General features: G+C 39.0%; 2 protein-coding genes across 4 annotated transcripts in view; both read left to right on the top strand.

The window, feature by feature from the left end:
• pag1 (phosphoprotein membrane anchor with glycosphingolipid microdomains 1) overlaps positions 1–14,275 on the top strand; it is a 69,637-nt gene extending 55,362 nt beyond the window's left edge. For both annotated transcript variants that reach the window (XM_079830031.1, XM_079830030.1), the window contains 4 exons: positions 1,062–1,158; positions 1,240–1,769; positions 9,659–9,715; positions 9,860–14,275. In XM_079830031.1, the coding sequence (XP_079686157.1) occupies positions 1,062–1,158; positions 1,240–1,769; positions 9,659–9,715; positions 9,860–10,174 (999 nt within the window). In that variant the 3' untranslated portion in view covers positions 10,175–14,275. The remainder of the gene's footprint in view (positions 1–1,061; positions 1,159–1,239; positions 1,770–9,658; positions 9,716–9,859) is intronic.
• Positions 14,276–15,123: 848 nt separating this feature from the next.
• Positions 15,124–26,319, top strand: part of znf704 (zinc finger protein 704) — a 59,928-nt gene continuing 48,732 nt past the window's right edge. Inside the window, exons 1-2 of one of the 2 annotated variants that reach the window (XM_079830032.1) lie at positions 15,124–16,408; positions 21,150–21,379. In XM_079830032.1, the coding sequence (XP_079686158.1) occupies positions 16,163–16,408; positions 21,150–21,379 (476 nt within the window). In that variant the 5' untranslated portion in view covers positions 15,124–16,162. The remainder of the gene's footprint in view (positions 16,409–21,149; positions 21,380–26,319) is intronic. The other variant, XM_079830033.1, reaches the window with a different exon arrangement.

Consider the following 26,319-nt stretch of genomic DNA (forward strand, 5'->3'; position numbering starts at 1 on the left):
TCACAGGAATAAATTACATTTTATAATATATATTGAAATATAAAATGTTATTTTAAATTGTAATATTTCACAGTATTTCTGTTTTTAAAGTATTTTTGACCAATTAAATGCATCTCTGGTAAGCATAAGAGACTGCTTTAAAAAAACAAATAAATCGTATTGCCATTGCATTAACTGTAATTCATTTATTTTAATTTAAATGTGAGCAGTTCATAGTTTAACCAATTGTAAAAAATACATTTTTATTTTGAATCAACATTTCATTTTTTTCACATTGTAGCTGATATTTGTTACATTATACTTTAAGTTCAAGAGGAGCTATAGTCAAGAAATAACTTTTTTTATTTGATTAAAAATGGGGTTGTGACCTCAAGGTTGAGACCCTCTGTATAATATAAAGTGAGTATTAACGATTGTGAAATGCTTAAGCAATTGCCTGACATTATCTGTCTGTTAACACTGCAAACCTCTTTAGTTTTGATGGATATCCGAAGGCTAACCTTTGCACGATTATGTACATCTTGCCTGTCAATATATTGAGGAAGGCTTCATTTAAATGGCGGTGTCTGTCACAGCCTGACAGGTTAAATGGGGTCTTTGTCTTGCTGTGACAATCTGAGTGGCTCTCAGCTTTAACCTTCTGTATCTGAAGGACTTCATTACCCTGGCAACAGGCATTTTCAATGGGCTGCCACTAGGTGGTCCCATAGTGCTACTGCATGGTGTTTTTGCTATGGGTTAAAAGATGAAAACAAAGAGCTCGATCCAAGTGTCTTTGTCTCTGGTCTCTTTATAGCAGGGGTTCTCAAGCTTTTTTGGTCCATGACCCAATTTTAAAATTGAAAATCCTTGCACCCCTACCAGTTTCACAGAGTTAAGCCATGTACGCTTCCGTCTCGACAAATTACGTTACACGGATATAAACACATTTTACATTCTAAACCCATGTGCATCTGTGACGACCCTGCTTTTGCATGCTGTCTGAATAGTGATTGCATCAATGAATAGTGTTTAGTTCCCAAATAGTGCATAGGTAACATTTATATCCTGTTTCTCTGCAGGTGTCAGAAAAGGAAACATGCAGTCAGTCAATAGAGAGCCATGGCACTGACTTGGCGGTCAGCAGCTCCCATAATGGGCCTTTTACAAGTGGTACAGGTAACAGTTCTCCCCCAATGTCTCACTGACACTGTGTGCAACTTGTAACAGATATTCACTCTCTTCCCCCTTTGTCCTCAGTACTCACGGACACAATGGACACAAGTCCCCAGCCTTCAGAAGACATGCTGTCCAGCCAATCAGAGCTCAGATCCTCTAAGTATCACCAGGATCGTGAATTACCCAGCATTCCACCCACTGATACGCTCAAAGCAGCGGTGGTCGATGCTCAAGTTGCCTCAGGAGATGGCACGTACGAGGTGTTGAAGGACTGCGCCTCGCGTGATGTCAGTGTCGAGGACTGTCTGTACGAGACGGTGAAAGAGATCAAGGACATTGGCCAACCGAACGGTACACTTAGCCCAGAGGAACCACCTGCACCTCTTCTCAATGGGCACCCAAGCCCTGCTACACCAGACCACACAATGCTGCCCAATGGTGTTGAGTACGCCTCCGTCAACCTCAGCAAGAAGAGCCGCTACAGCACTGACCTGGAGGCCAGGCGCTACGCCGCCATTGTGAATCCCGCGGATCCCGAGGAAGAAAGACCACCTCCCATACCAGATAAAGTACTGGATGAGAATGACAACCAGCAGATTCCAAATGGACAGGTAGGGCTACCAACTTCTAATAAAAGTACCATTGTTGTCCTGTAGAGTTAATAAAACATTTTTTTTTTTTTAAGTAGAGTTTACTGCAATACATAATGTACCTGCACTTGTTTTGCCTGGCAGAAACTGTACAGGTACTGGATTTAACTGAAACTCTGTACTACCAATACTTCAGGAAGAATGTTATTATGACAGTTTGTACATTTTAGTATCGATTTACCAAAGTACCTGTGAGTTGGTACCTTAGAAGTGTCCAATCCTTCTCTTGAAGGGCACCTTCCTGTTGGGCTTAGCTCCAACATACCTGGCAAGGTATGCGTCCAAAATTGCGTTGTGACAGAGGATGTACTACATTGCATGAAAAACTTACTTTGCCGTATTATTGTACAACATTGTAATGTCACTACAACTTCAGTCACGTAACTTCCCCGCCTTATACGAATCCTCTCCCATTACCTCATGGGATAGTAAAGAATCCATAGGATACCATTTACAGTACCACTTTTGCTTAAGCCCCGTTTCCACCGAAATTACTCTGAACAATTTGTACCAGGAACTTTTTTTCCGACAGACCTGCTACTGTCTGCGTTTCCACTGCGGTCTAAAGTACCGTGAAGATCAGGCAAATTAGTCCGGTAACATAGGACTGCGCGTGACCAGTCAGCGACGGACAGTAATCATTTTTGTGCGACACTGTCTGCAACAATAACAAGTATGGAGGAGATTCAAGCTGTGCTGGTTTTGCTGGTTATGTATTGGTTTACTAACGAGGTAATTAACAAAACGGCGGAAAAGAGACGAGCACTGATACTAAAGTGTTTTCTGAAAGCTCGTAAAGCTAGATTTAAAATAAGACAACGTATGTTATCAGCCATTACGGACATTGACCGTGAGATGGCTCAGACGAACGTGCGCCATCAGACAGAAAGAGCAAGACTGATATTTACTGAACGCACAACGAACCTCGCAAAAGACTTGCTGCGTGAGCTCAACCAATCAGCATGTTCAGCGCCCAGTCCCACCCCAAGTCCCTGAACTTTGAAAAAGTACTACCTCGCAAGCAAACCTGGTTCCTGCGGTCAAAACACACCGAGTACCACTCCAAAGTTCCTAGTTCCAGGGGAAAGTTCCTGCGGTGGAAACGCGGCTTTATATACCAGTATATGGTTGGGAATAGTCACAGTACACTGGTGTTGATGATAACCATGATTTTTTAAAATTGTAATATTGATATTGTGTTAATATTACACATATGAAAATATCGCAAATAATCTTGCGACTGTTTGACACTCCAACATAGTAGTTGGTTAGTATTTGCACCTAGTTGCAGTTAGTATTGCACCTTATCCCTGGTTGCTACCCATCATAAATGGTAAAAAGATGGAGTTTAATTAGGGTTGACGGTAAAAACTAATGGCCTTCCAGGAGCATGATTGGACACCCATGGGGTAGCATGTAAATCTCATGGTAAATGAATGTGGCAATCATTCAGTAGTACCATGATACATTTTACTGTATCATGGGATACCACAAGACTGCTGTAAAGGTACACTAAAGTGAGTTAACAGCATCAGTTGCTGTCCTGCAATAATCACTTCCTTTAGCAGGAGCTTTTCCATCTCACTCAGGAGTAATGCGACCCTTCACACGTATAATCGAGAACAAAGAAGAATATTCTCAGAAACCGACCAAAAATGACTGCACTAACATTCAGTGCGAGTCAAACTTAGAGACCACAAGAGAACAGTGTGTTTCCAGTTTAATTACAATCTTTTAGGATATGTGCTATGGTTGACGGTGATATGCGTACACCCGCCTGTAGAATACAAATGTAGCCGTCTGTAGAGGAGAGCAGACAGGCTACTGTTGTGCCCGCAGTCAATGTCTGCGCACGTTGTAAGCATCCACTACAGCCACACATTACTGCCGTCAGCCGTGGACGCTACGCACCTCTTTTGTTCATCACTCCCTCGTGCACTCTCGCTCTGTCAATCTCTCTCTTTTGCTCACTCTCCTTTTGTTATTCTCATTTCATTTTTTGCCCTTTATTTCTGCTTTCTTTGTACTTGTACAATATCAATTGTATGTCTTTTCCACCAAAATGGTGCTAGTTCTCATGCTCAGCCAGAGATCTGAAAAACTCTAACCAAAAATGACCCGACGCTTCCACTGACTTGAGTTGACCTACATTTATGACGTCTTTGTTTACAAGATTTGAGAACATACTTTAACATCAAAAATGTTTCGATCAACTGAGTACGCATATTTGATATTTGTAAACAAAAGAATTTTAGTCGGATTGAGAAATAAAGTGTCGGATGCGACATGACATATAGGAATGGGATATTCACCAACTGAACTAATGCTAACTGTGAGTGTAAGTGCGTTAATTCTTTGTTATTTCTCATTGGTTATTCACGGTCACGTGGGCACAGGTGATCACTTCCGTTTTCTTTTATTATTTCCTTTGTGGGATTGTATGTTATGGTTGGAAGGGGCGAGTAGCGGGACCAACTTTCTGTTGACCGTATTTGTGCTGGTCTACTCATGTTTTTATGTGCTTAATAAACCAAAAAAGGCGAATTAAATCGTCCTTTAATATCAAGATGACAGAGTGCGAACGAGTCACAAGCCCGCTACCTAACCTCTATGTGGCTATTGGATGCCGCTAATAGTGAGTAATCAAGTTTTGCTTTGCACCAGATTTGCCGGCCCTCTGGCTTCTGACATCAATGGTTCCTGATTCCAAACCAGCAGATTTTAGGGGCCAGGGCAGAGCCAATTTCCCCAACCTTTCTTCAGTGGAAAATGTGTGTAAAGGCCGGGACACACCAAGTTGACGTCAAAGAACTAGCGGTGATGAAAGCTGACTGAGTTGTCGCCTGCGTCTCGACCAAAAATCTGTGCTCGAACACACCAAAAGGACTAAAGGCGACTGTCAACTAGCATGTGCGTTCTTCACCTGCGTGTAATTAAATATCTTTCTATATCAGCAGGTATCAAAAGCAAAACTAGGACTGCAAAACTAAGCAGCACTTCCTTACCATTTTAAATATCAATCACGCTGATCACTTTCTTCATTCCATTTGACTGGGTAAACCCAGCCTGATCTGCCGGCAATTTGATTTCGCCCTGCAACTCCGTCTGGAAACCTGTACATTCATTTCTACTGCTTCTGTTAAACTTTTGCGGGAACCAATCACAGACTGGCTTATCCACCTGGCGTGCTGTTGGAGGGTTTGACACGATGACGGATAGAGAAGCGATGGGTCGTTGCCTGTTGATCACGCCTCTTGTGGTCTAATTGGTTGAAGGACTATCCAATTGCATACAGAGTCATTTGAATTATGCTCGTTTATCACGCCTCTTGTGGTCTGATTGGTTGAAGGACTATCCAATTGCGTACAGAGTCATTTAATTTATGCTCGTTTTTTTACACCTCTTGTGCAGTAGAAAATACATAGCAGACTCCCCAGACCAATGTTCAATCTTAAACTGAGATTGGTCTGGTGATAGCCAGACAAATGAAAATTATAAATGATATAAAATTAAAACAGTGTTCTGTCTGTTCCGTCTTGACTTCTTTGCTCGCTTTCATCACTTTCCCCTTTATTCTCGTGCACCGACTCATTCGCTAGGCTGAACAGCCAGAGTTTTCTCTCATCTACGACCCAACACCGATGCAACATGCTGAATTGGCCCAAAAAACCCAGACGGCTTCCGACTAGAGCCAACAGTGTGGAACACACCAACTAAAGCTGGCCGAAGGCTTGGCGTGTCCCGGCCTTAATGGTTCCACTGGATCGGGCACTCAAGGGGCTTTAGTGAATCTCTTTGGAAGTCTTGGGGTAACCTGTCCTCCCCAGTATTCAGTAAAATCAGCGGTTTACTCTATTATCCTCTTGATAATTTCTAGAAACTGTTTGTACCCCTCTCCTACTACACTGTGGGTTTAAACTTGACACCTGTCATTCCATATCCCAGTCAATGTGGTCTGATGTAGACATGTAATGGGGCAGCAGTGATTCATCTTATCAGTCACATGTTTGTGCTAACATATGCGCATAGGGATCAGAGTGTTCCTGCTGTCCACTGCCTGACAGCTCACCCTCATGATGAATGAGACGGCAGAGCATGTGTTTACAGGTACATCAGTCTGCGTTTAAAAAGAAAATCTGTCAGTTAAAGCTGGGATGCCCAAACTGACAAGCGCATGCTGTAACACATGTATGCACATCGGACACATTGCCTCATTAGTTCACGGTATGGACTGTATTCTTGGTTATTTGAGCGAAGCACGCAAGCCTGGCTTGAGCGGAGTGCCATGTGTGTCATTATGCATTGGTGCCACTGTCACTATGCTAGCGTGATGGACTGAGGGCAGCTGTCTTTGATAAACTGTGTTTTCAGCACACCAACACCCAGAAGTCTCCTGCTGAAGGGAAGGACTTTTATTGTTAGTGCTGTTGCCTTATAAAAATATGCGTGGGTACATGCTGACATTTGTGTGAAAGCAAATACTAATTGACACCAATTGTGCGCAGTACTACAGGCCGTCGCCTCATGCCCGCGCTGTACTGTCAGCATCCTGTCACTCTCAGGGTATCTTCCAATGCAAACTTCAGAGAGTATTTTGCCATTGGGGTATTTAAGGGAACGTTTGCGTTTAGTCTGAAGGGCACTACAAACGAATATCAATAGGGAAGTTACCCACCAATCATTGCATACCACCTCAGTACTATGCAAAATTTGGCTAAGATTTGATCCACCTCAGGTATCTACGCTGTTGTTTGTGGGTATAGTTCTTTTCAAGTTAAGCCAGTTCACTAGGTGGCCATATTTGCTACGTCTCCGGGCAAGACCCCCTATCTGCCTGAATAGGGAAGTACTGAAAGTGCTTGGCAAAAAATCAGCAACAAAATCTGACATAAACTGCCCCATAATGTTGTCTCTTAAAAGCGTATATTACAGTTTGGTCTAACAAATGTGCATGTGTAGTCCTAAGCGCAACTAAATATACTTTGTAGATTACATGTAAATATTTATTAATATACATTTTTATGTATACATATGAATATGATATATATATATATATATATATATATATATATATATATATATATATATATGTGTGTATATATATATATATATATATATATATATGTATATATATATATATATATATGTATATATATATATGTGTGTGTGTGTGTGAACTGCTTGCAGAATGTGAAAATGTGAATAATTTTAACTAAATAAGAGAGATCATTAAACATTTTTTATATAGTACTGTCCTGAATAAGATATTTTACATTAAAAATGTTTACATATAGTCCACAAGCCAAAATAATTGTTGAATTTATAATTTAAAAAAATGTGATGGTTGTTCATGAGTCCCTTGTTTGTTCTAAGCAGTTAAACTGACGTTTATAACCCAACGTTCTTCAGAAAAATCCTCCAGGCCCTGCAAATTCTTCAGTTTTCCAGCATCTTTTGCATATTTGAACCCTCTCCAGCAGGGACTGTATGATTTTGAGATTCATCTTTTCACACTGAGGACAATTGAGTAGGGCTGTGCGATATTGAAGAAAGATGCGATATTTTTGTTAAATAATGCGATATTCGATACGATATTGCTTTAAGTGTTTAAAAAAATCTTTTTAAATTATTCAAAAAAATATTGAAAAACTGAGAATGATACCATTTATGTGTTTTCACATTCTTTCTGGAAAAAGAAAGCATCGGTTCTGGGAAAAGAAAGCATTGACAGTTCGAGTATGTAACAAGACTCGAAAAAAAGAACGGCTTGTGCGCACATTTTGGTGTGCATGGCGGACAGCATGAGACTGCAAGGAGTTGTTTTTCGCAAGTTATTGTGTTTAATAATTCTTTTTAACGTCAAGCAAGTCACATAAGTTACAGTCTTGTGCCCAGTCTATTCTCTGCTATATGCATCAACCTAAAACGTAAAATTTTCACAATGTTGAAGTAGCCTATTAAAATCATTTAGATATTGCGTGCCCTTGCGATATGCATATTGCGATATGTACATTTGCGATATTTCGATAATTTCGATATATTGTGCAGCCCTACAATTGAGGGATTCAAACACAACCACTAAAAAAGTTTGAAACATTCACTGATGCTCCAGAAGGAAACATGATCCAATAAAAGCCGTGGTGAAAACTTTTGAACAAGATGAAGAGGTCCAATTTGACTTATTTTGTTTAAATTTCAGGTTTTTTTTCATTTAGTACTGCCCTTCGGAAGCAACAGAAGATACTTACATGTTTCCCGGAAGACAAATTGAGTCCAATTTACCTTGATCTTCTTCATATTCAATAAGTTTTCACCCCCCGGCTCTTAATGCATACTTTTTTTTTTTTTTTTGGCAACTGTACAGTATATTGTACACCAATCAGGCGTAACATTATGACCTTACATTGTGTTGTTACCCCTTTTGCTGCCAAAACAGCCCTGAGCCGTTGAGGCATGGACTCCACTAAACCCTAAAGGTGTGCTGTGGTATCTGGCATCAAGATGTTAGCAGCAGATCTTTTAAGTCCTGTAAGTTGCGAGGTGGGGCCTCCATGGAAAGGACTTGTTTGTTCAGCTCATCCCACAGATGCTCGAGATCTGGGGAATTTGGAGGCCAAATCAACACCTCAAACTCGTGTTCCTCAAACCATTTTTGCTTTGTGGCAGGGTGCATTATCCTGCTGAAAGAAGACAGCCACCAGGGAATACCGTTTCCATGAAAGGTTTCCACATTTCCACTGCCATCTATGTGGATGTTACTTTGACACGTACCACCAGACTGTGTACAGCCTTCGTTCACCACTGTTCCTTCCTTGGACCACTTTTGATAGATACTGACCACTGCAGACCGGGAACACCACACAAGAGCTGCAGTTTTGGAGATGCTCTGACCCAGTCGTCTGGCCATCACAATTTGGCCCTTGTCAAACTCGCTCAAATCCTTACACTTATCCATTTTTCCTGCTTCTAACACATCAACTTTGAGGATATATATATGTGTGTATGTGTGTGAATTTATGATTAGATAAATATGGCAATTTATATCATATTTATGTCATCATACACAAAAACCCTAATATTTGTGATGATCCTGATCTGTGCGATGATGTTGCAGTGCGTTTTAAACGCTGATGATGATTATTCATTTCTTATATGGACAAATCAATGGAAGAGCCACTTTAATTAATATAGAGGGCTGGACAGAGACAAAGGCAAGAGTGAATTAGCAGATAAGCCCTATTGCAAGAGACATTTGTTAGTTGTGATGAGGTCAGGGGAGACTTCGCGGAGCTACGCGGATGGGCTATTAAATTAATTGCTTTGCTAATTAAACCAATATCACCGCACATCTGGCTAGCTCCTGATGCTCATTTTGCGTGATCATAATCAAAGCAAAACATATTTCAAGTTCATTGGGTGAGGTGGCTTCATCAAAACAGGCTTGACATTTTGGCACTAAAATTGCTTAGGATTAATCTTGATGGGGTTAAAGCAAATTTTTCCACTCGTCTGTATTCTCTCTGTCAGTGAGGTGACTGAGACGGGGATTGATATTCTTCTCCAACAGCCAAGGTGTCCGTTATTGATCCATTGTAGGATTTACTTTGTTAATTAATGACTGTTATTGATTCTCTTTGTAAATATACAACCGCTCTTCCAAGGAGAGGAACTGTACATTTGATTTCAATCAGTAACTCTTAAGTAATGAATGAGTGGCTTCGGTTTTGCATCAATCAGTCCTTGACACTAGCATGTGTCAGCTGAAGTGAGCTATTTCCTGTGCGGCTGTACGTTTAAATTGATTAAATATGTATTTAACTAATGGTCTCGTTTCAATCATTGTCCTACAGTTACACTCCCCGCCGATGACTCCAGAGCTTCAGGACAATGCGTCTCCGGACAGCGAGGTAGGGTCTATCAACATCTCAGAGCCTTGTGAAGACCAACAAGTCTTTGTAGGCTTTACCAACAATGAATAATATTTGCATTTTAATATCACACTGAACCGAGCCTGTGGAGTAAAGATGCCTCATTCTCTGTTGCATTTTCAGTTATCAGACATGTACTCCAAGGTAGTGAAGAATACTGTAAAGGAAACAGAGAACGACTACAGCAGCATCGGAGAGATCAAGGGAAGGGTGCCGGAGTCGACTTCCAGTGATCTTTATGCCACAGTTGGGGAGGATTACCCAATGGCTCTTGGCTCCCAGCCTCCGGAAGGGCTTACAGAGAATGCAGACCCTGCGTACGAGACCATCAAGGTCTCCAAAGCGGCTGAAGAGGCTCATCAGGGCAATGGGATCGTGGAACCTGACTACGAGAGCGTGGGGGAACTGGGTCTGAACGGGGACATCTCCCGTCTCTGACCACCCATATAAGGGACTGTGGACAGTGAGAACTCACTTCTCTGAGGTTTTGAAGTGGAATTTGGGGAGGTATCATACGAATAATGCACTTAACCTTTCCTGATTGAATGTTTCTCAGTATAGCATTTATGCACCCCATTGTGTTTGAACATTATTAGTCAAAGGGTTCATTCAGACCTGTGACCCAACATAGGAAACGAGTCTCTCAAAAGAGGGTTTATTATGCTATTCATGTGAATATATGGGTACCACAAACCCGAGGCGCCCCTTTTATATCAGCTTTTATATCATTGGCATAATTAATGACATACATGGCCAGTTTCATCCCCAACACTTTCTGAAATAGCTTGCAGTAGGAATGCATCTAATACAGAAGTGGCATCTCCATTTGCTAAGCGGGAGTTTTCAGTGCGTTTGTGTGTTGTTATAATAATGTCCCTGAAAGCAAGGATAGCAATGTTCTCTCCAGCACACGCGCCTGCTCAGATATAAGTATAGATGCTCCAATCTATCGCTTTTCCACGGTCGTTCCCGCTCTAGTGCAATCACAAAACAAACTGCTAACAATTTTGTTCCCACTACTGATATCCACTGATGTAAAGCTGTAATTACGGCTAGAGTTCCATTAGTGTGGATTAGAACCCCAAACCCCTCATATACAAAGGAATCATTTTTGCTAGACCAAAGATTCAGAATTCATATGTAGGAATATCCAGCGAGAATGACTGCTGCATCAACAATGTGCGGACAAATGTATCAGTTTAAATGATTTTAAGACACTTAATAATGGTAAAGACTTCTCAGATTTGACACTTGATCAGTATATTACATAGACTACTTATTAGAGCAGTAAAATATCATGTTAAATAATTTTTGCATATCCTAATTATATCATTATTTTGTGACATAACAGCACATCATGTGTAACCCCCTTTCCCACATGTCCCCACCGCTTTTCAAAACAACGTCACACCAATGGCTGTTGTCTTATGAGAAATATTTTATTCATAAAGTGTACTAGTAGTTTCCACGCTTTTGCACAGCGCACCTGCTGTATGCTGCACTCTGCACGCCCGTTTTCACGTGATGCTAGTTGAGCAACTGACATGGTTGTGTCCTTATATAACCCCGAAAAGAGAACCAATCAGATACAGTCAACAGCAGACCTCTCAGCTCAGTTCAGTAAGGAAGTACACTCATTTTAATCATTCAGAACTGCTGGAGCATTTTCGTTTTACAAGTGGTAAGCGAGTGATGTTCACGCAACACATATCAAATGATAAAAGAAGAACATTTAAATGTAGCCATCATTCTGAGCCTTTTATAATTAATGTGTCAAATGACAGGCTCAGGTGAGGAAGTGATCTTTAAGGTACGCAAAGTTAAGCACACTCATGAGTGTACTATAAGGGTATCAATGAAAAGTATCTATTGCTGGCGTTCAGTTGTTCACTAATTGCCATTTGTGATGTAATTGAGCTATGTTGCATCAATATGTGATTTTTTTATTGACGCAGCTGTATTGAGTGTATCAGATACATTATATATATTTCAGATATTGTTCGGTTTTTACATGTAATAGGTACGCAACATTTCAAAAGGCTGAAAAGCACAGGGGAAAAGAGACGTCATGGTACTGCCACACTGCAGCTTTGCCTGGCAGCTTAGTTAATGTACTTTATTATCAGGTATGCATTTAGCTGCTTTTACATTCATGTAGCAGTGTAATCAAAAAGCATAGCGTGTCCAGACGCCGCATGCGACAACTTCATGCCAAGAGACACCTGTAAATATTCAAATGACTATTTTGATCTGTTAAATTATATCACTGTTGGTGTATGAGTATGCTTCGGTAATAAGTGGCTCTCAAATGACAGCATGAGAACATTTTATAGTGTGTTTGTATTGAGGAACTAATGAAACTTTAAAAGTCAGCGGAATACATGCTGCTGTTAGATGCAGTTTTAATTAAAGAAAGTTTTTAAAAGGCTAATAGCAGGAATATGTATTGCTTTCTTATTTAAAATGTGAGGTTTAAATAAGGACTGTGGATGGAGTCCCAATGTCGTCTGTGTTTGCTTGTAATGGTACTTTGTGTTGGTACAGGTTCCATATTGAGAAGAACCTTGTTATAGTTGATATCATGGTGAAACTTCTGTGTACCAAATCTACAAAATTCTGTGTATTTAGTTGTAAATAAGAATTAATTTTGCATTTGTTTATTTCATTTTAATCTTTGTATTGTGTATTTGCTTCTTAAACAATATAGTCATGCTGGACTAATAATGTGTGTGCGTGTGTTTATCCACATCGATGATTTATTATATATAACCTACAGTACATTTTTCCTTAAGAGTGCTATATTTACATGGCAATTCAAGTAAGACAAGGACATTTACTGTATATTGCCTTAGTGCACAAAAACACAGTAAAATCTGTTGATATTTAATCCGTCGATACATACTCTCAAGTGTAGAAAAACAACCTGCAACTAAGGCAGTTTTATTATCATGTCAATGCACTGCACTGGTATTAGGGGACTTTAAGAACTTATTTCACTGCACAGCCTGCTATTGATTGAATCTGTGGTCAAAGCAACATTCATTTTCAATGCAATACTCCATAAGGGAGCTGTGGCAAACAAGGGCACTGAATAGATTTTTTTATTTTCACTTCATAAGGATAAATTGTTTCTTAAACGATTCTTTTCAGCCATGCCTTGAGGGGTTATTCCTATAGAGAGTTTGCTATATACGAATCATGCCCACAAGCACACAGTAATTATATACATTGAGAAATGATCAATGCTACCATCAATTCAGAACTTATATTGACAAGCACATACAACATACATGTGCATGTTTGTGTTTAACGGGACACAAAGGAAAAAGTGCCCAATTAAGGCGTCACAATGCAAAAAAGAGGGTGGATTACTTCTGAAATGTTATCGGTACAGATTGCACAACTAAAACTCTAATAATGTAAGAATCTTTGAGATGGCATTGTATTATTATTTTAATTAAAGAAATAAGAAGAACATATTCCTGAAACTACACCTTTATCCAGAACAGAAAGAGAATTACATATAGTTTCTAAAAAATGCTTTTTAATTGGGTTGTTTTAACCCAGCGATTGGGTTGTTTTAAGCAAACATTTAACCCAACCGCTGGGTTAAAACGACCAATTCACTGGATTAAAACAACCCAAAGAGAAGGGGAGCGCGGGGCACAACCTAACGCGGGGTTAGTTGTAACACGCATGTTTTAAACCTTTCCACACATGCCAGGATGACGAAACTAAGTGTATTTACTAGTTGCCATATCAACATTATTTAGAGAAAAAATAGCGCCAAAATTAAAAAATCTCTGGAAGATATTACTTAACATGTATTTAACCATAGCAAAAGTAAATTTCTTACTTAAGTTTAGATGTCATCTCTGTTTTTTGTGTTTATTTAAAATAAGACAAATCGATATTAAAATCTGTTATTTAACAGTTGAGATCGTTCTTTAATGCTGATCTAACCAGCAGAAGACACGAGCCGCGGTTTAAATCCCAGTTGTGCAGGTGGGGTGCGTTGTAACACCCTATTAGAAATATGCCATTATATTCTATACTTTTATGAATTCTTTTCAGAAACCATGAGAAAATGGTGAAAAATGACTGAGAGTCAATGTTCAGAAATTATTCATTATTATTATGTTTTTAACTATGCCGTTTAGCTGTAGGCCTATTTAGCGATGTGTTTGTTGTCAAACTCAAAAATGTGTATATTTTTAATGATTAAAAAATGCCATTATTTTGTTTTAAAAAGTTAATAATTGTATTTTGTTGACAAAATATTTTAGTTTGTCTTGGATATTTTTTTGATTATATCAGGTAACATTTTAAGCTGTCATTTGGTCATGTTACAATATGCCCCACCACATGTTACAATGTGCCCCATGGGGCATGTTGTCACATTTCACTTCCATTCTTTCGGGTTAAATCAAGAAAAAAGTATACACTGTATTAATGAAACAAAACCACATAATTGTACTAGACATGTGTGCAATTAATGTGGGAAACAATAAATACTCTGAACCCCAAGTGGATTTACACAAACTGAGAAAGTCAAAAAGCGTTAAGTTGTGCCCCGCTCTCCCCTATAGCCTACTGAATGAAAATCTAAAAAACTTTATTACAGATAATTTAATAATTTGTGCTGATAAAATGTATAGTTTGAATGCTTTGTAAGTCACTTTGAATAAAAATGCCAAATACATAAATGGCATAATAGTGAAATGTAAACTTTCTAATTAACTATAAAATTATATCATTTTGAACTGCAAATAAAATAATTGAGGCATAGTGGTTTTTCCATGTGTCTGAAGGGAAGATATTTCAGAATGAGTTTAAATATTTATATTTATTGTAAGTACTGCTGATATAGTAGGTCTTCCTGTTTGGAATATGCAGTTAATTTCAGTGTAAATATCTCGATTCAAGTTTGTGACTGATAGTTTACATTACATTGATATTATTTGTCATAATACATTTTAAGGGAGTAACCTGTTAGACTGGATGTTAAAGTCTATCCCTGTGTCCAAATATGCTCACTTCCACGAAAAACAGTATGTGAAAAGAGTAGTGCGTCACTTATCTAATGTCATTAGGCCTATTTAATTCATGTATATATGGGAGAGTTCAGCCAGAGATGAAAATGTCATCATTTATCATTTACCAATTGAATGTTGACAGAGGCTGTTATTTATATTCTGCCATCTCGTTTTGTGTTCTATGTAAGAAATTCATACAGAATTGTAACAACATGAGAATGACTAACTGATGATAAGATCCTCATTTTTGGGTGCGCTATCCCTTTAAGACGTCAAAAATAGAAATATGTCCACAACGTTTCCTTCCTCAGCATAACAAATCCTTTAAATATTTGCATTATGGTCAGAGTCAGGACAAGTTTTGGTATGTGGCAAGTGTGATTGATTTCGCATAAACTAACAGTCATTCTACTGACTACTAATGACAAGTCACAACATTGAGGACCCTCGGGAATCCCTACCGCCTGTCAATCATTCTCGCCGGGTCACACACTCTCACATTACACTCATAACCCAGTTTTGACGGGTTATTATCATCACTATTATTGATGTTATGTACATTGACCAACCTACCTAAATAATAACTACTCAAAGACTCTCGTCTCTCCATCCTTGCGTCGTTGTTTTAATCGCCCGGGCCGCTGCTTGTGTTTGGAGGGAAACTGCAGAAGAAAGCGAGCGCGAGCGAGTGGAGGCGTGTGTGCCGTGAGCCAATGAGAACGCACACTGGCTGCGCGAGCGCACATGTTTACAGGCGACATTCCGCCGGTACAGCCAGTGGCTTTTGAAAACCAGGATGGACTGTATGGAATGGAGTCTCTCTCACGCGAAACCGGATTTGCGCTGATCTGAGTGGAAACAACGGGTTATTTCAACAGCACAGTCGACACTGGCGACGTTGATTAATATTATAATATGAATTAAATTTCTGTTCGGCCGCGCCTCGGTGATTTATGACATAAATGCCCGTGGTGTGTATTGTGAAAAATACATCGTGTTTGTCGATCCAAAACTGCTGCGCCGCTCCGTGTTTTACTACGACCCGCCAGCTTTAAGGGAACGGCAAGCAAAACAAACAGGTCGACAGAAGAAAGATATCGGTTGCCGGTCGGTTGTTGGGTCGGTCGGACGGAGAGGTTATTAAGCGTAGCTCATTTGCATATTGTAACGGATCATCGGTTTCGTGTCCCGAACATGCGCGCTCACGCCGGTGAAATATGTGGATGCGGTCCAGATCTGTGGTGATGTTGTCGTATTATTCGCATCTTCGGCCCATGATGACGGTCGGTTCGTTCGGGTTTTGTCAACGTGACATTTCTTGTTTTTAAAGCTACATTGTTGTGCACCAATTAAAGTAATTATATTTGCGCATTTCATTGATATATCAGCTATGCATACGCGGCGGCTGGTGAAGCGCTCGGTCATTGGGAGCCGCGTGTACGCGCCGGGTTTAACGGGAGACGCGGCTCCGCTCACGGGAGTGATCCAGGCTGTCAAACAAGACAACAGAGATGCTTCAACCGGCCATCGGCGCAACGTGTACACGGTGCTCATGCAAGACGGGAGCTTGAAAGAATACTCGGAGGAAGAGATTGCACAGATGACTGCGAAAGCACCGCTGAAGTCGAGCTTGAAGGTGTGTGTGGTCAGCTGGGCTTGTTGTTGTTGTTGTGCTGCTGCTGCTTGTCGCACACAGTGTTGTTTACAGTGCATTGAGAGATTGTTTGTTTGATGGTCCAAATAGTTCTCATCTGAATGTGTGAGTTGATATTGCAGTAATCATGCTGAGGACGAAGCCCCGTATAAAATGACTAGGGAGTGACATGGAACTGGAACATTTAGGGGCCAATTACTTTTTTTGTATTAGAATTGTTCAGAAGCGCCGGTGTCCATGCTCATAATCTATTGCATTCAACTTTTTTTTTTTTATAAGGACTGTTTTGGCCTCGTTGTTAGAATGGGAATAGCTACAAATGACGGTGAAGTAGGCTAGATTGAATATGCAATTATTTCAGTGCGTAGCTTCTTTAATTTTTAATGAAACTATGCAATTGTTAGCTATAAAAACAGGCTAAAATGATTTAAACTATATTTTCTAGCTTTATAATTTAGTTTGACATGATGCTGCTAGTTATCCAGACTGTATTTGTGCAATATAAATATTTTGTGAGAATATTTGGAGAAAAAAATCTCTCATCTTACAGTCAAACCAAAGTTCTCCTTTCAGCACGAATCCATCTTACAAGTGGATCTCATTAGACAACTAACTTATTTTTGTAACATATTTGATCGTGACCGGTTTATTTTCAATCGAACAGTAGTGAACTCAAGGGCTGAATCCGAAATCGCCCCCTATACCCTCAAATAGGGCATTATTTGAAGGGACAGCCATTTGTAGTGGTGTCCGAAACCATAGTGGACGTTATTGAGTGCACTCATTCTATCCCACATTGCACCGCAATAACAAGTGTACAGCCGATGTACACACACCGGCTGTCCGACTTCACGCACTCGTTTTCATTCACTCCTTCAAGTGAACTATATTAGTGGACTAACGAAGGGAATAGTGAGTGATTCAGCCAATTACTCTGGCTCTAAACGATTCTCTGGATGATTCAAATCGAGAGAGCTCGACGCTTTTGAATCTTTTGGACTGATTCATTTAAAAGAACATGTTCATAATCATTTGTTCGCGAACTGGACATCTCGCGCTGTGCTCATGGCGTTTAGCAAATACAACACAACAGAAAGATGCAAAATAGATGCTGGAAACACTGACTATTATGTAATAAAACTATCCCACAAGCGCGAGATGAAATCTGACGAAACTCCATATGGTAAACACGAACACAAAGTTTCTCCGACTGACTAGATTTTAAACAATTGTCATAAAATAGCGTTGTTTTGTTGCCTTTGTGGCCGTTTTAGTCGCAGTCTGTAGCCCTGTAGGGTCTGTGTAAGCCGCTGTTTATCTGACTTTAGTGGGATGATAACAGTGGCAAACAAACCCGCTCTGCAGCATTCACGCGCCAGCAGAAGCATCTGCGTGCGCGCGCGTAGGTTACATCTCTCCGCTGCAACCTGCTCTTTAGTGTTTTCGACATTTATTGCTTTTACAGTGAGCGAGTTTTTGTATATATGTCATTTGATATTTAGTTACTGCTTTAGATCAAGTTAATTTTATTCAATGAACTCGGTGTGATTGCACACTAGGCTGAGTTGCTTGCACGTAATTGCAAAATACAAAGGTTTTTTTTAATATAATGACCTAATTGCAGTCAAGTTATACAGCCTGAGGTGCCATATCAAAACAAAGAGGGTCAAAATGACAAGAATGGCACCAGTTCTATTTCACTCTCTTACAATCAGAGCTGTAAGACTTTGGTTAATGACATCAGGAAATAATTTAAGTAAATTACAATAAAAACAATTAACGTAATAACTGAAATGTTCATGCAATATTTGCGATCAAATTTTATTTGGATGTTGCTGTACATTTAATGGTTTGTACCACGTGTTTGTTTTTGGCAAGTATGGCTACACCTTAATCTTTACTCTCTCAAACAGACAGACGTTTCATTTGTAATCAGATATAATTAAGAGCCATTTTTCAAATGTAACACAAGCTACTATTAAATACAAGACATGGGGACATCTTCTCTGGTGACGCATGATGGGGAAAAAGGTTAAGATGTAAGCAATGCAAGCAGGGAGGGATGTGAAACTAGGGTGGGGGCTAATGGTCCCGGAGCAGCTGCTTCATAACGGCAGCAAAACGGAGCTCTACAGAGGGTCATGCTCATTGAATCTGGGGCTTTGGCAAGGCGCCTGAATTCCCAAATGAGTGCCATTCGGCTTGGGGGAATGCCACTTGTTGACTGCATAGTAAGGAGGGGCTTCACGTTAAGTGTGTTAGTGTGGCATTTCCAGACAAAGGCGGACTGGATTGTTTTCGTTCCCCTGTTGTTTCCACTGCTTAATATCAAAATTTAATTAACCCACACAGGCTGTCTACCAGTCTTAACTCTTAATGCACCAAGGCTTTGTTTCTTGTTTACACTGAGGTTTTGACCATGATGGATGCATGCAACCCTCTTACAGAGGCAGAAAAGCAGTAGATGTGTTTGTTATGGGTTTATAAAGAGCATCATTGTTCATCATTGATATTTCAAACGTTGAGTGCAGCTTGAGTCCCGCACGTGAACGTGCATAGTGTGTGCGTTTATTTTCCTTGTGAATATTCAAATATAAATAAATAAATAAATAATTTGTAGATAATTAATTTCGAGTGCTCATCTGTGTGCATCCTGCTCTCAAATCTAATTAATTCTCTTATTAGATCAGCCAAGATCTGTTTAAATTGATTAAAACCCTCTAACTCTTTAGCAAAAACAAGATCTCATTTGAATAGTTTGACTGGCATATGAATTGTGACCCATATTTGATAAGTTTGGAGTCTGCGCTCCACGTGAGGTGAGAAAGCTGTGGCTGTTAAAATGCACAAAGCAAGGGTGTGTGTTTTGAGAGAGAAAGACAGAACTTAATAGTGTGTGAAATTTAAATTTGAAGTTGTCAACTGTGCATTTTTGATTTGACGCTTGAAAGTCCTGCACAACATGATGCCGGTTTAACAAATCTGTTCATCTCTTGAAAATACGCCAAAGCCTGGCATTCATCTTTTACGTGGAGTAGTATTATTCCTGCCCTATGACAGGTTTAAAGGAAGAGTTAAAAATTGTCATCATTCATTCAATATCATTCTGTTTGGATGCACCGGTATTGAAATGATGGCTGATAGAGATGAGCTGATATTTTCATGCTATGGCTGATAGGGGTGTAACGATACCCTCATGTCACGATTCGATACATATCATGATACTGAACTCGCAATAAGATATTATTGCGATGAAGACGTAAGGTTAACAAAAAATGTAATGGGGAGAAAATTAATAGGCTTGGACTTAAAAATATTCATAATTCTAAAGCTAAAAATACAGAATTATTTTAGACGAACATGCTTACACTCTGTCACTGACTAGATATATTTAATGTAGGCCACTTTTTACTGGAAACATAAGACATCTGGCATCATCAGGACCCACAAATATTCCCAAATTGCATTATTAATTTACACATCACAGGCACAATGGGAAAAATATATATTTATTTTGAGATTTGTATACTACATTTAACATTGTCATTAAATTATTAACATTTTTAAAGGTTAAGTGAGCAATAGATAACAGCAAAATGTAAAACTAAGGGACATTATATTCACAATCACCTAGCTATTTTTATACTTAATAATAAAATCTCTAATATTGGCTGATAACTTATTGTGCGTCCCTAGTTTTTCTCCCAAAGCTATTATTTGAAGATTTGGAATATTGTGTATAAGCCATATAGTTCATGTTTGTGGTGCATCTGTATCCTTTTTGGAAGCTTGAAAGCTCCGGTCCCAAGTCATTGTTTTTGCATAGAATAGAGCAGTCAGCACATTCTTCAAACTTTCTTCCTTTGTGTTCTACGGAATAAAAGAAAGCTAAATGGGTTTGGAACGACATGGGGGTGAGCAAATGATGACAATTGGGGAACTTTTTTTTAATTAATTCAACACTGTTTATTAAGATAACCACACTTAACTACTAGTGGTGAACTCCTCAGTTTTGTGTGTTGTTTTAATGTTTTCTAATACTGTTTTTAGTTTGAGTTACTTGAATTGGTACTGGCTATTGAGGCAGGTAATCAATCCATTTTATTTTTAACTACATTGTAGTATGTATGTAAACTTCCAGATGCTCAAAGCTCAGCATGATAGGCGTTTACCCTCTCTTCAGTCAAACTAATCGCGTTACGGTAAGATAATGATCTGTACTGCACGCCGCTCACTGTTAGATCATGCTCTCCGCTGGTGCATGCGGTGATGTGCGTTGTCTTGGCCCCTGTCTGTCCTTTCTGTAGCGTGTACCACAGCTTTAGTCACAGTAAATAGAAATGTCTACGGCTGCTGTGCAGATGAGACGTGCAAGAGGAAAAGCTGCTCGTCTTTGCATTAGTGTGGTCACGGATGGTGGCTTGTTGTGTTGTGCTAAGGGGGAAATAGCTGAGTGAGGGGGATTTATTTTTCGTTTTTCAGCAGTGTGAAGATATTCTAAAACAAACACATGCCTGCAGATCAGTGACTATGATTTCTTGGTCCAAAACATTGTTCAGGTGCTTGTATTGACTGCTGTATAAATTACAAACAGTTTAAATACAGCCTAATGCGCTGTGATTGCAAGCAAACAAGCCTCACAGTAGGGGTCTAGCATTAACGGCCCCCGTAGGTGTAAATAGGGCTTCATTGACGAGAAACTCGAATGTGTTTTCCTCTGCAGAGCACTTGTAACGGTGGCCAGCGGGATGGGCTCACGCAGGGCCAGAATGGGGGAGTGCAGAGAGTAGAAGCGCCCTCCCTCAGTCCGGAGAGCATAGAGGAGCCACGGGTGCTGGAGCATAAACGAACGGGCCGTGCGCTGGAGCCGGAGAAGGATCACACCCGCTCCATTTCTCTGCTGGAGCAGAAACGCAAGGTGGTCTCTTCCAGCATTGACGTACCACAAGCCAGGTAAGGCTACGGGATGAGCACCCTCTACAGGCACTGATGAGAACTGAAGGAATTATGTATGGCATTTACTACAAATGGTTCGTTTCCACCAAGCGGTAAGGTTCAGTATAGTTCAGTACAGTACGCAATTTTTGCTGTTTCCATTGTCAGAAGTTGGGAATGGTACCCTAATTAAGAAACCATACTGTACCACTTTTTTGGCACCCTTCCGTTGGGGAACTTAGCACAGTAGTCCAGTACTAAAGGGTGGAGCTAGACTCACTGCAGAACGTTGATTGGTTGACAGAGAATCGTCACTTGCGCATTGCTTTTTCAGCTGTGTTTTTCCTTGCAGCCTTGGCTCAAACAAAGCGTGTCTTCTTCTTGTGACAAACAGCCACATGGTGAGAAGCAAGAACAAGATTTGCTGTATGTCGTCCATTGTTGATTACTGTGTTGCTTGCTTGCTTTGCGCGAGAATGACATCCATCGCTATACCACGCCTATCATAGGGGTACTGTTGGTGGTGTAAACGCAAGCCGGATCAAGGTTTATGGCAGGGCTGTTACCACCATAGACATTGAGGGGGACAAGTCCCCCCCAATAATTAGAAATGGCCAAATTGCCCCCCCCCCAATATTTGAAATTCTTGCACTCCATTACACAGCGCTCTAGATGTTATTATGACAAAAAGTAACATTTTTAGTCTGGTCTGCCGACGCTTGTCAATATCAAAATGATTAAAATGGCCAATCAAATCAAAGTAGGCGGGGTTTTACGGTCTCGTTCACAGTCTTCACACAGACAAGCACACCAATCTATCGCTTAAAGCTACACTGTGTAACTTTTTTAGTTTATTCTTAGCTAAAAACACTTAATTCTTTCAAAAATATATGTGCTCATTAATGTATATTTACTTCTTTCAAGTAATAAAGTATTCTCGTAAGTTTATAATATGCCATTGAAAATACATATGGGTAAGGGGTTTGAATGCGGGTCGCCATGTTACCCCTCCATCTTGAAAGTACATTAGCCAAAGAGGGACAAACCCGTAAATTCAAGCTTCGCCTTTCGCGTTTTAACACTCGATGGCACTGTGTCGAATGTGGACGAGGTCGAACTGGAAGCCATATTAATCTTGGACTAAATCGGCCACCGTAGGAGTTAAAACGAAATCGGAATTGAGAGGAAGAGAAACTAATATTCACTGGATGGTCATATACCTTTTAACTACTAGATGGGGGAAAATATCACACAGTGTAGCTTTAATGCCATTGCGGGGACTTTCTTCTTTCCGGTGAAATCACAAAACAAAGTGCACACAAATGTTTCCATGCTCTTAATATACAATCATTGAACATCTTTGATTTTAATGAAGAAGAAAAAAACTATATGAGGGTGAATTAGAACCTGGAACCTTTGACACAGTTTACAAAAATTCTACCTCTAGACCACTAAAGAATTCAAATGTTAACAGCGGATGTATGGATTTATTCACTAACGGGAAGAATCTTAAGACTAACAATATTAATTTGACGCAAATTAATGCAAATATTGTTTGCAAATAGTCCCAAAACAATTATTTCCCAACTAGAATTAGACCCAGAATTTCATTCACTGTTCTGTTTTTTTATGCTTTATAAAAATAAAAAAAGACATAGTTACAGCCTTGGTTTACAGTCCCGAATCGCACTGTACTGAACTGTACCACTCGGTGAAAACGAGCCATATTTCTTTTCGTGTGTGATGCAAGTGAATACTTTCTGTATACTAGAGCTGCACATTTAATCATTAAAAGATTGCGAACTGGATTCAAACACCCATCCGATCTCATTCCTAAAGGGCAAAAATTCACCTTTGACAAGAAGAGCAATTGTCATGTATAAGTACTTCACAAACAGTCTTTTTAACCACACAGAATCGTTATTTCTGTGTTACAAATATTCATATTATCACAGAAGCACTAGGATAAAATATTATAGTTTGGATATAAACACTGATGTCTATGGTAGTGATCAAAATAGAGTATATCATATATCATAGTAACATGGTGAAACAAATTGTATCGATTACATTGTTACCCCACCAGGTGGTGACAAGACATTTAAACAAATGTATATGTCATTGAATCATTCATTCAAGAGATTAATTCCAAAACACTGATTCATCCATTAATGAAACAAGTAAAGTATTTATAAGTGAGTCATTGAATCATTCATTCAAGAGATTTGTTCAAAAACACTGATTCATACATTAATGAAACAAGTAAAGTATTTATAAGTGAGTCATTGAATCATTCATTCAAGAGTTTTGTTCAAAAACACTGATTCATCCATTAATGAAACAAGTAAAGTATTTATAAGTGAGTCATTGAATCATTCATTCAAGAGATTTGTTCAAAAACACTGATTCATCCATTAATGAAACAAGTAAAGTATTTATAAGTGAGTCATTGAATCATTCATTCAAGAGATTTGTTCAAAAACACTGATTCATACATTAATGAAACAAGTAAAGTATTTATAAGTGAGTCATTGAATCATTCATTCAAGAGTTTTGTTCAAAAACACTGATTCATCCATTAATGAAACAAGTAAAGTATTTATAAGTGAGTCATTGAATCATTCATTCAAGAGATTTGTTCAAAAACACTGATTCATCCATTAATGAAACAAGTAAAGTATTTATAAGTGAGTCAATGAATCATTAATTCAAATATTTTTATTATTATTATTATTATTTCAGATTAATTAAACATTTTAAATAAACTGCAGAAATTAACCTCTAGTAAATTATATGTTATTTTGTTAAGTTGTCTCTGTTCAGAATCGTATGAGACTCGTGATCTCTGTTTGATAAAATTTTTTTTTGTGATTCTCAATTTATCCAGAATCTGTATACAGTGTACTGACCATTTTAGTGATTATAATGGGTTCTATTTGCTTTTGACGCGACACAACGCTCCCATCCAGTGTAGGCAAATGGCAAATATGATGTTTTAATTGTACAAAGATCAAAGGCATCACATTTCAAAAGATCAGGACAAATTTGATTTTATGTCATGACCCCTTTGGTTTGAGGATTTACTGTTATATATTCACTAAATGAAGTGAAGTATATGCTTGTTATATTTATTTAGCACTGTGAAGTGTCAGTGTCAGTCAGACCACCAGTATATTGATACAAGCTTGTTTGTGGTTTGTGAATCTTGTGGTCTGAATGCTTGACAACATTTGTATTTTTTTGACACCTCTAGCATGCAGCAAGCTGTAGAACTACATAAACATTGATTTGTTTGTCACATGTTATTTGTACCCGCTCACACACTGTTTTAAGTGACTTTTTATTTTTTGAAATACCAAAAATCTATTGACTTACAGCTTTGTGTGAATTACAACATGAAGCATATGCCGTCTGATAGCTCTATTACTACACTCAGACTTATTTGTTGACGAATTATTGATCATCCATTCAGGAAAAAAAAATGTCTCATTGAGACATTGAGAAAGTTGTTTTATGGCTGACAAAGATGTTTATTATTTCTTTCTGCGTTAATTGGCCTTGCATGCTTGATTTGCTATAGGTTGACTACTGATATCTCCGGGTGTCATATTGATTACCTGAGTGGTGCTCTACTTATGAAGCTCATTATTTTTAATGCTTATAGAAAACTGCGATTAATCCTCCATGTACAACATATGATGTAGTTTTTCTTGCCACCAGGGACGTCACTAGGATTGAAAGACTGGGGGGGCTTAGCCCCCAGGGTTTTTGTAACTTTGCAAAATCTTTGCACTCCCATCTAGAGCTACACTTACGTCAACAACCAGTCAAGAAACCAAGATGTTAACAAGTAAAATGTGACAGACATATCCTCTTCTTCCCTTTCTACTCTTTTAAAGAAAAGTGACTGTAATGTTAGCTTTTAGACACATCAAAGCTGCATGGGGGTTAGCTGCAAAGCTGCGTTACTATAAGCAATGACTTAAATGCTATCTGTCTGCTCATGTAAATGTATGAAAAAGTAATAGCATACTATAATTAATTCCTCTCTATATAAGATAAGTTGTCCACAGAATGCTATTTAATTACACAGAACCGCATGTATTCAACCCATTTTTTAGCTAAAATACAAATCCTACAGCTAAACCTAAACCTACAGCTTTACTCTGTACAATAGCCTAATGACATAATATTATTTAATATTTGAATCACAGCTTATATTGTGTTTTGACATCGACAACCCAAGTGCATTTTACCTCAAACTTGCGACTAGTTAACTTTCTAAAGTAGGTCCACATCTCGGGTCGACATTAACACACTGACAAAATTATATTCTGAATTAAAAATATTTTATACCACTTTTTAATGTGTGATTGTGTAAAGGTGTTCACGAGATACCAACCTTTCGCGAACTTGCTTTCAACGTCGAACACTCGTTCTCAAGAAGACAGCGGTGTGTGTGTGTGTGTGTGGGGCGCGCGTGAGTAAGCAGCGAAAGGAATTGCAGCTGAACGTTATTTGCTCTATGAAAGACATTGATAAAGACGAAAACTAAGGACATTTAATCTATCATTTTATTTTAGTTAGTTTTGCCAAACACATTACAGATTTGGTTAGTTATCGTTTTTTTTTTTTGTAATGCCTCTTTATTTTACAGTTAATTGCAGTAGCGCTCCGGTCTGCACGCTCTGAAAGCTGCCACAGTTCATACCAATATGCAACGACGAGACGCGGTGCATCATCTTCATAGCACAACACTCTTTGTATTTCTGTCCAACTTCCGACTTTTCGGCTATTTTTTGTAGCTGGATATATATAATTTGTTGCATCTAAATATGAATGAGGATACGGTTATTGATAAATCTAATTGTTATTGTTGTTCTTATTATCATTTAGGGGGGCTTAGGAACATTTTGGGGTAGCTTCAGCCCCCCTAAAATAGGCCTAACGACGTCCCT

This window comes from Gobio gobio (genome assembly GCF_949357685.1).
Source record: "Gobio gobio genome assembly, chromosome: 11".
NCBI lineage: Eukaryota > Metazoa > Chordata > Actinopteri > Cypriniformes > Gobionidae > Gobio > Gobio gobio.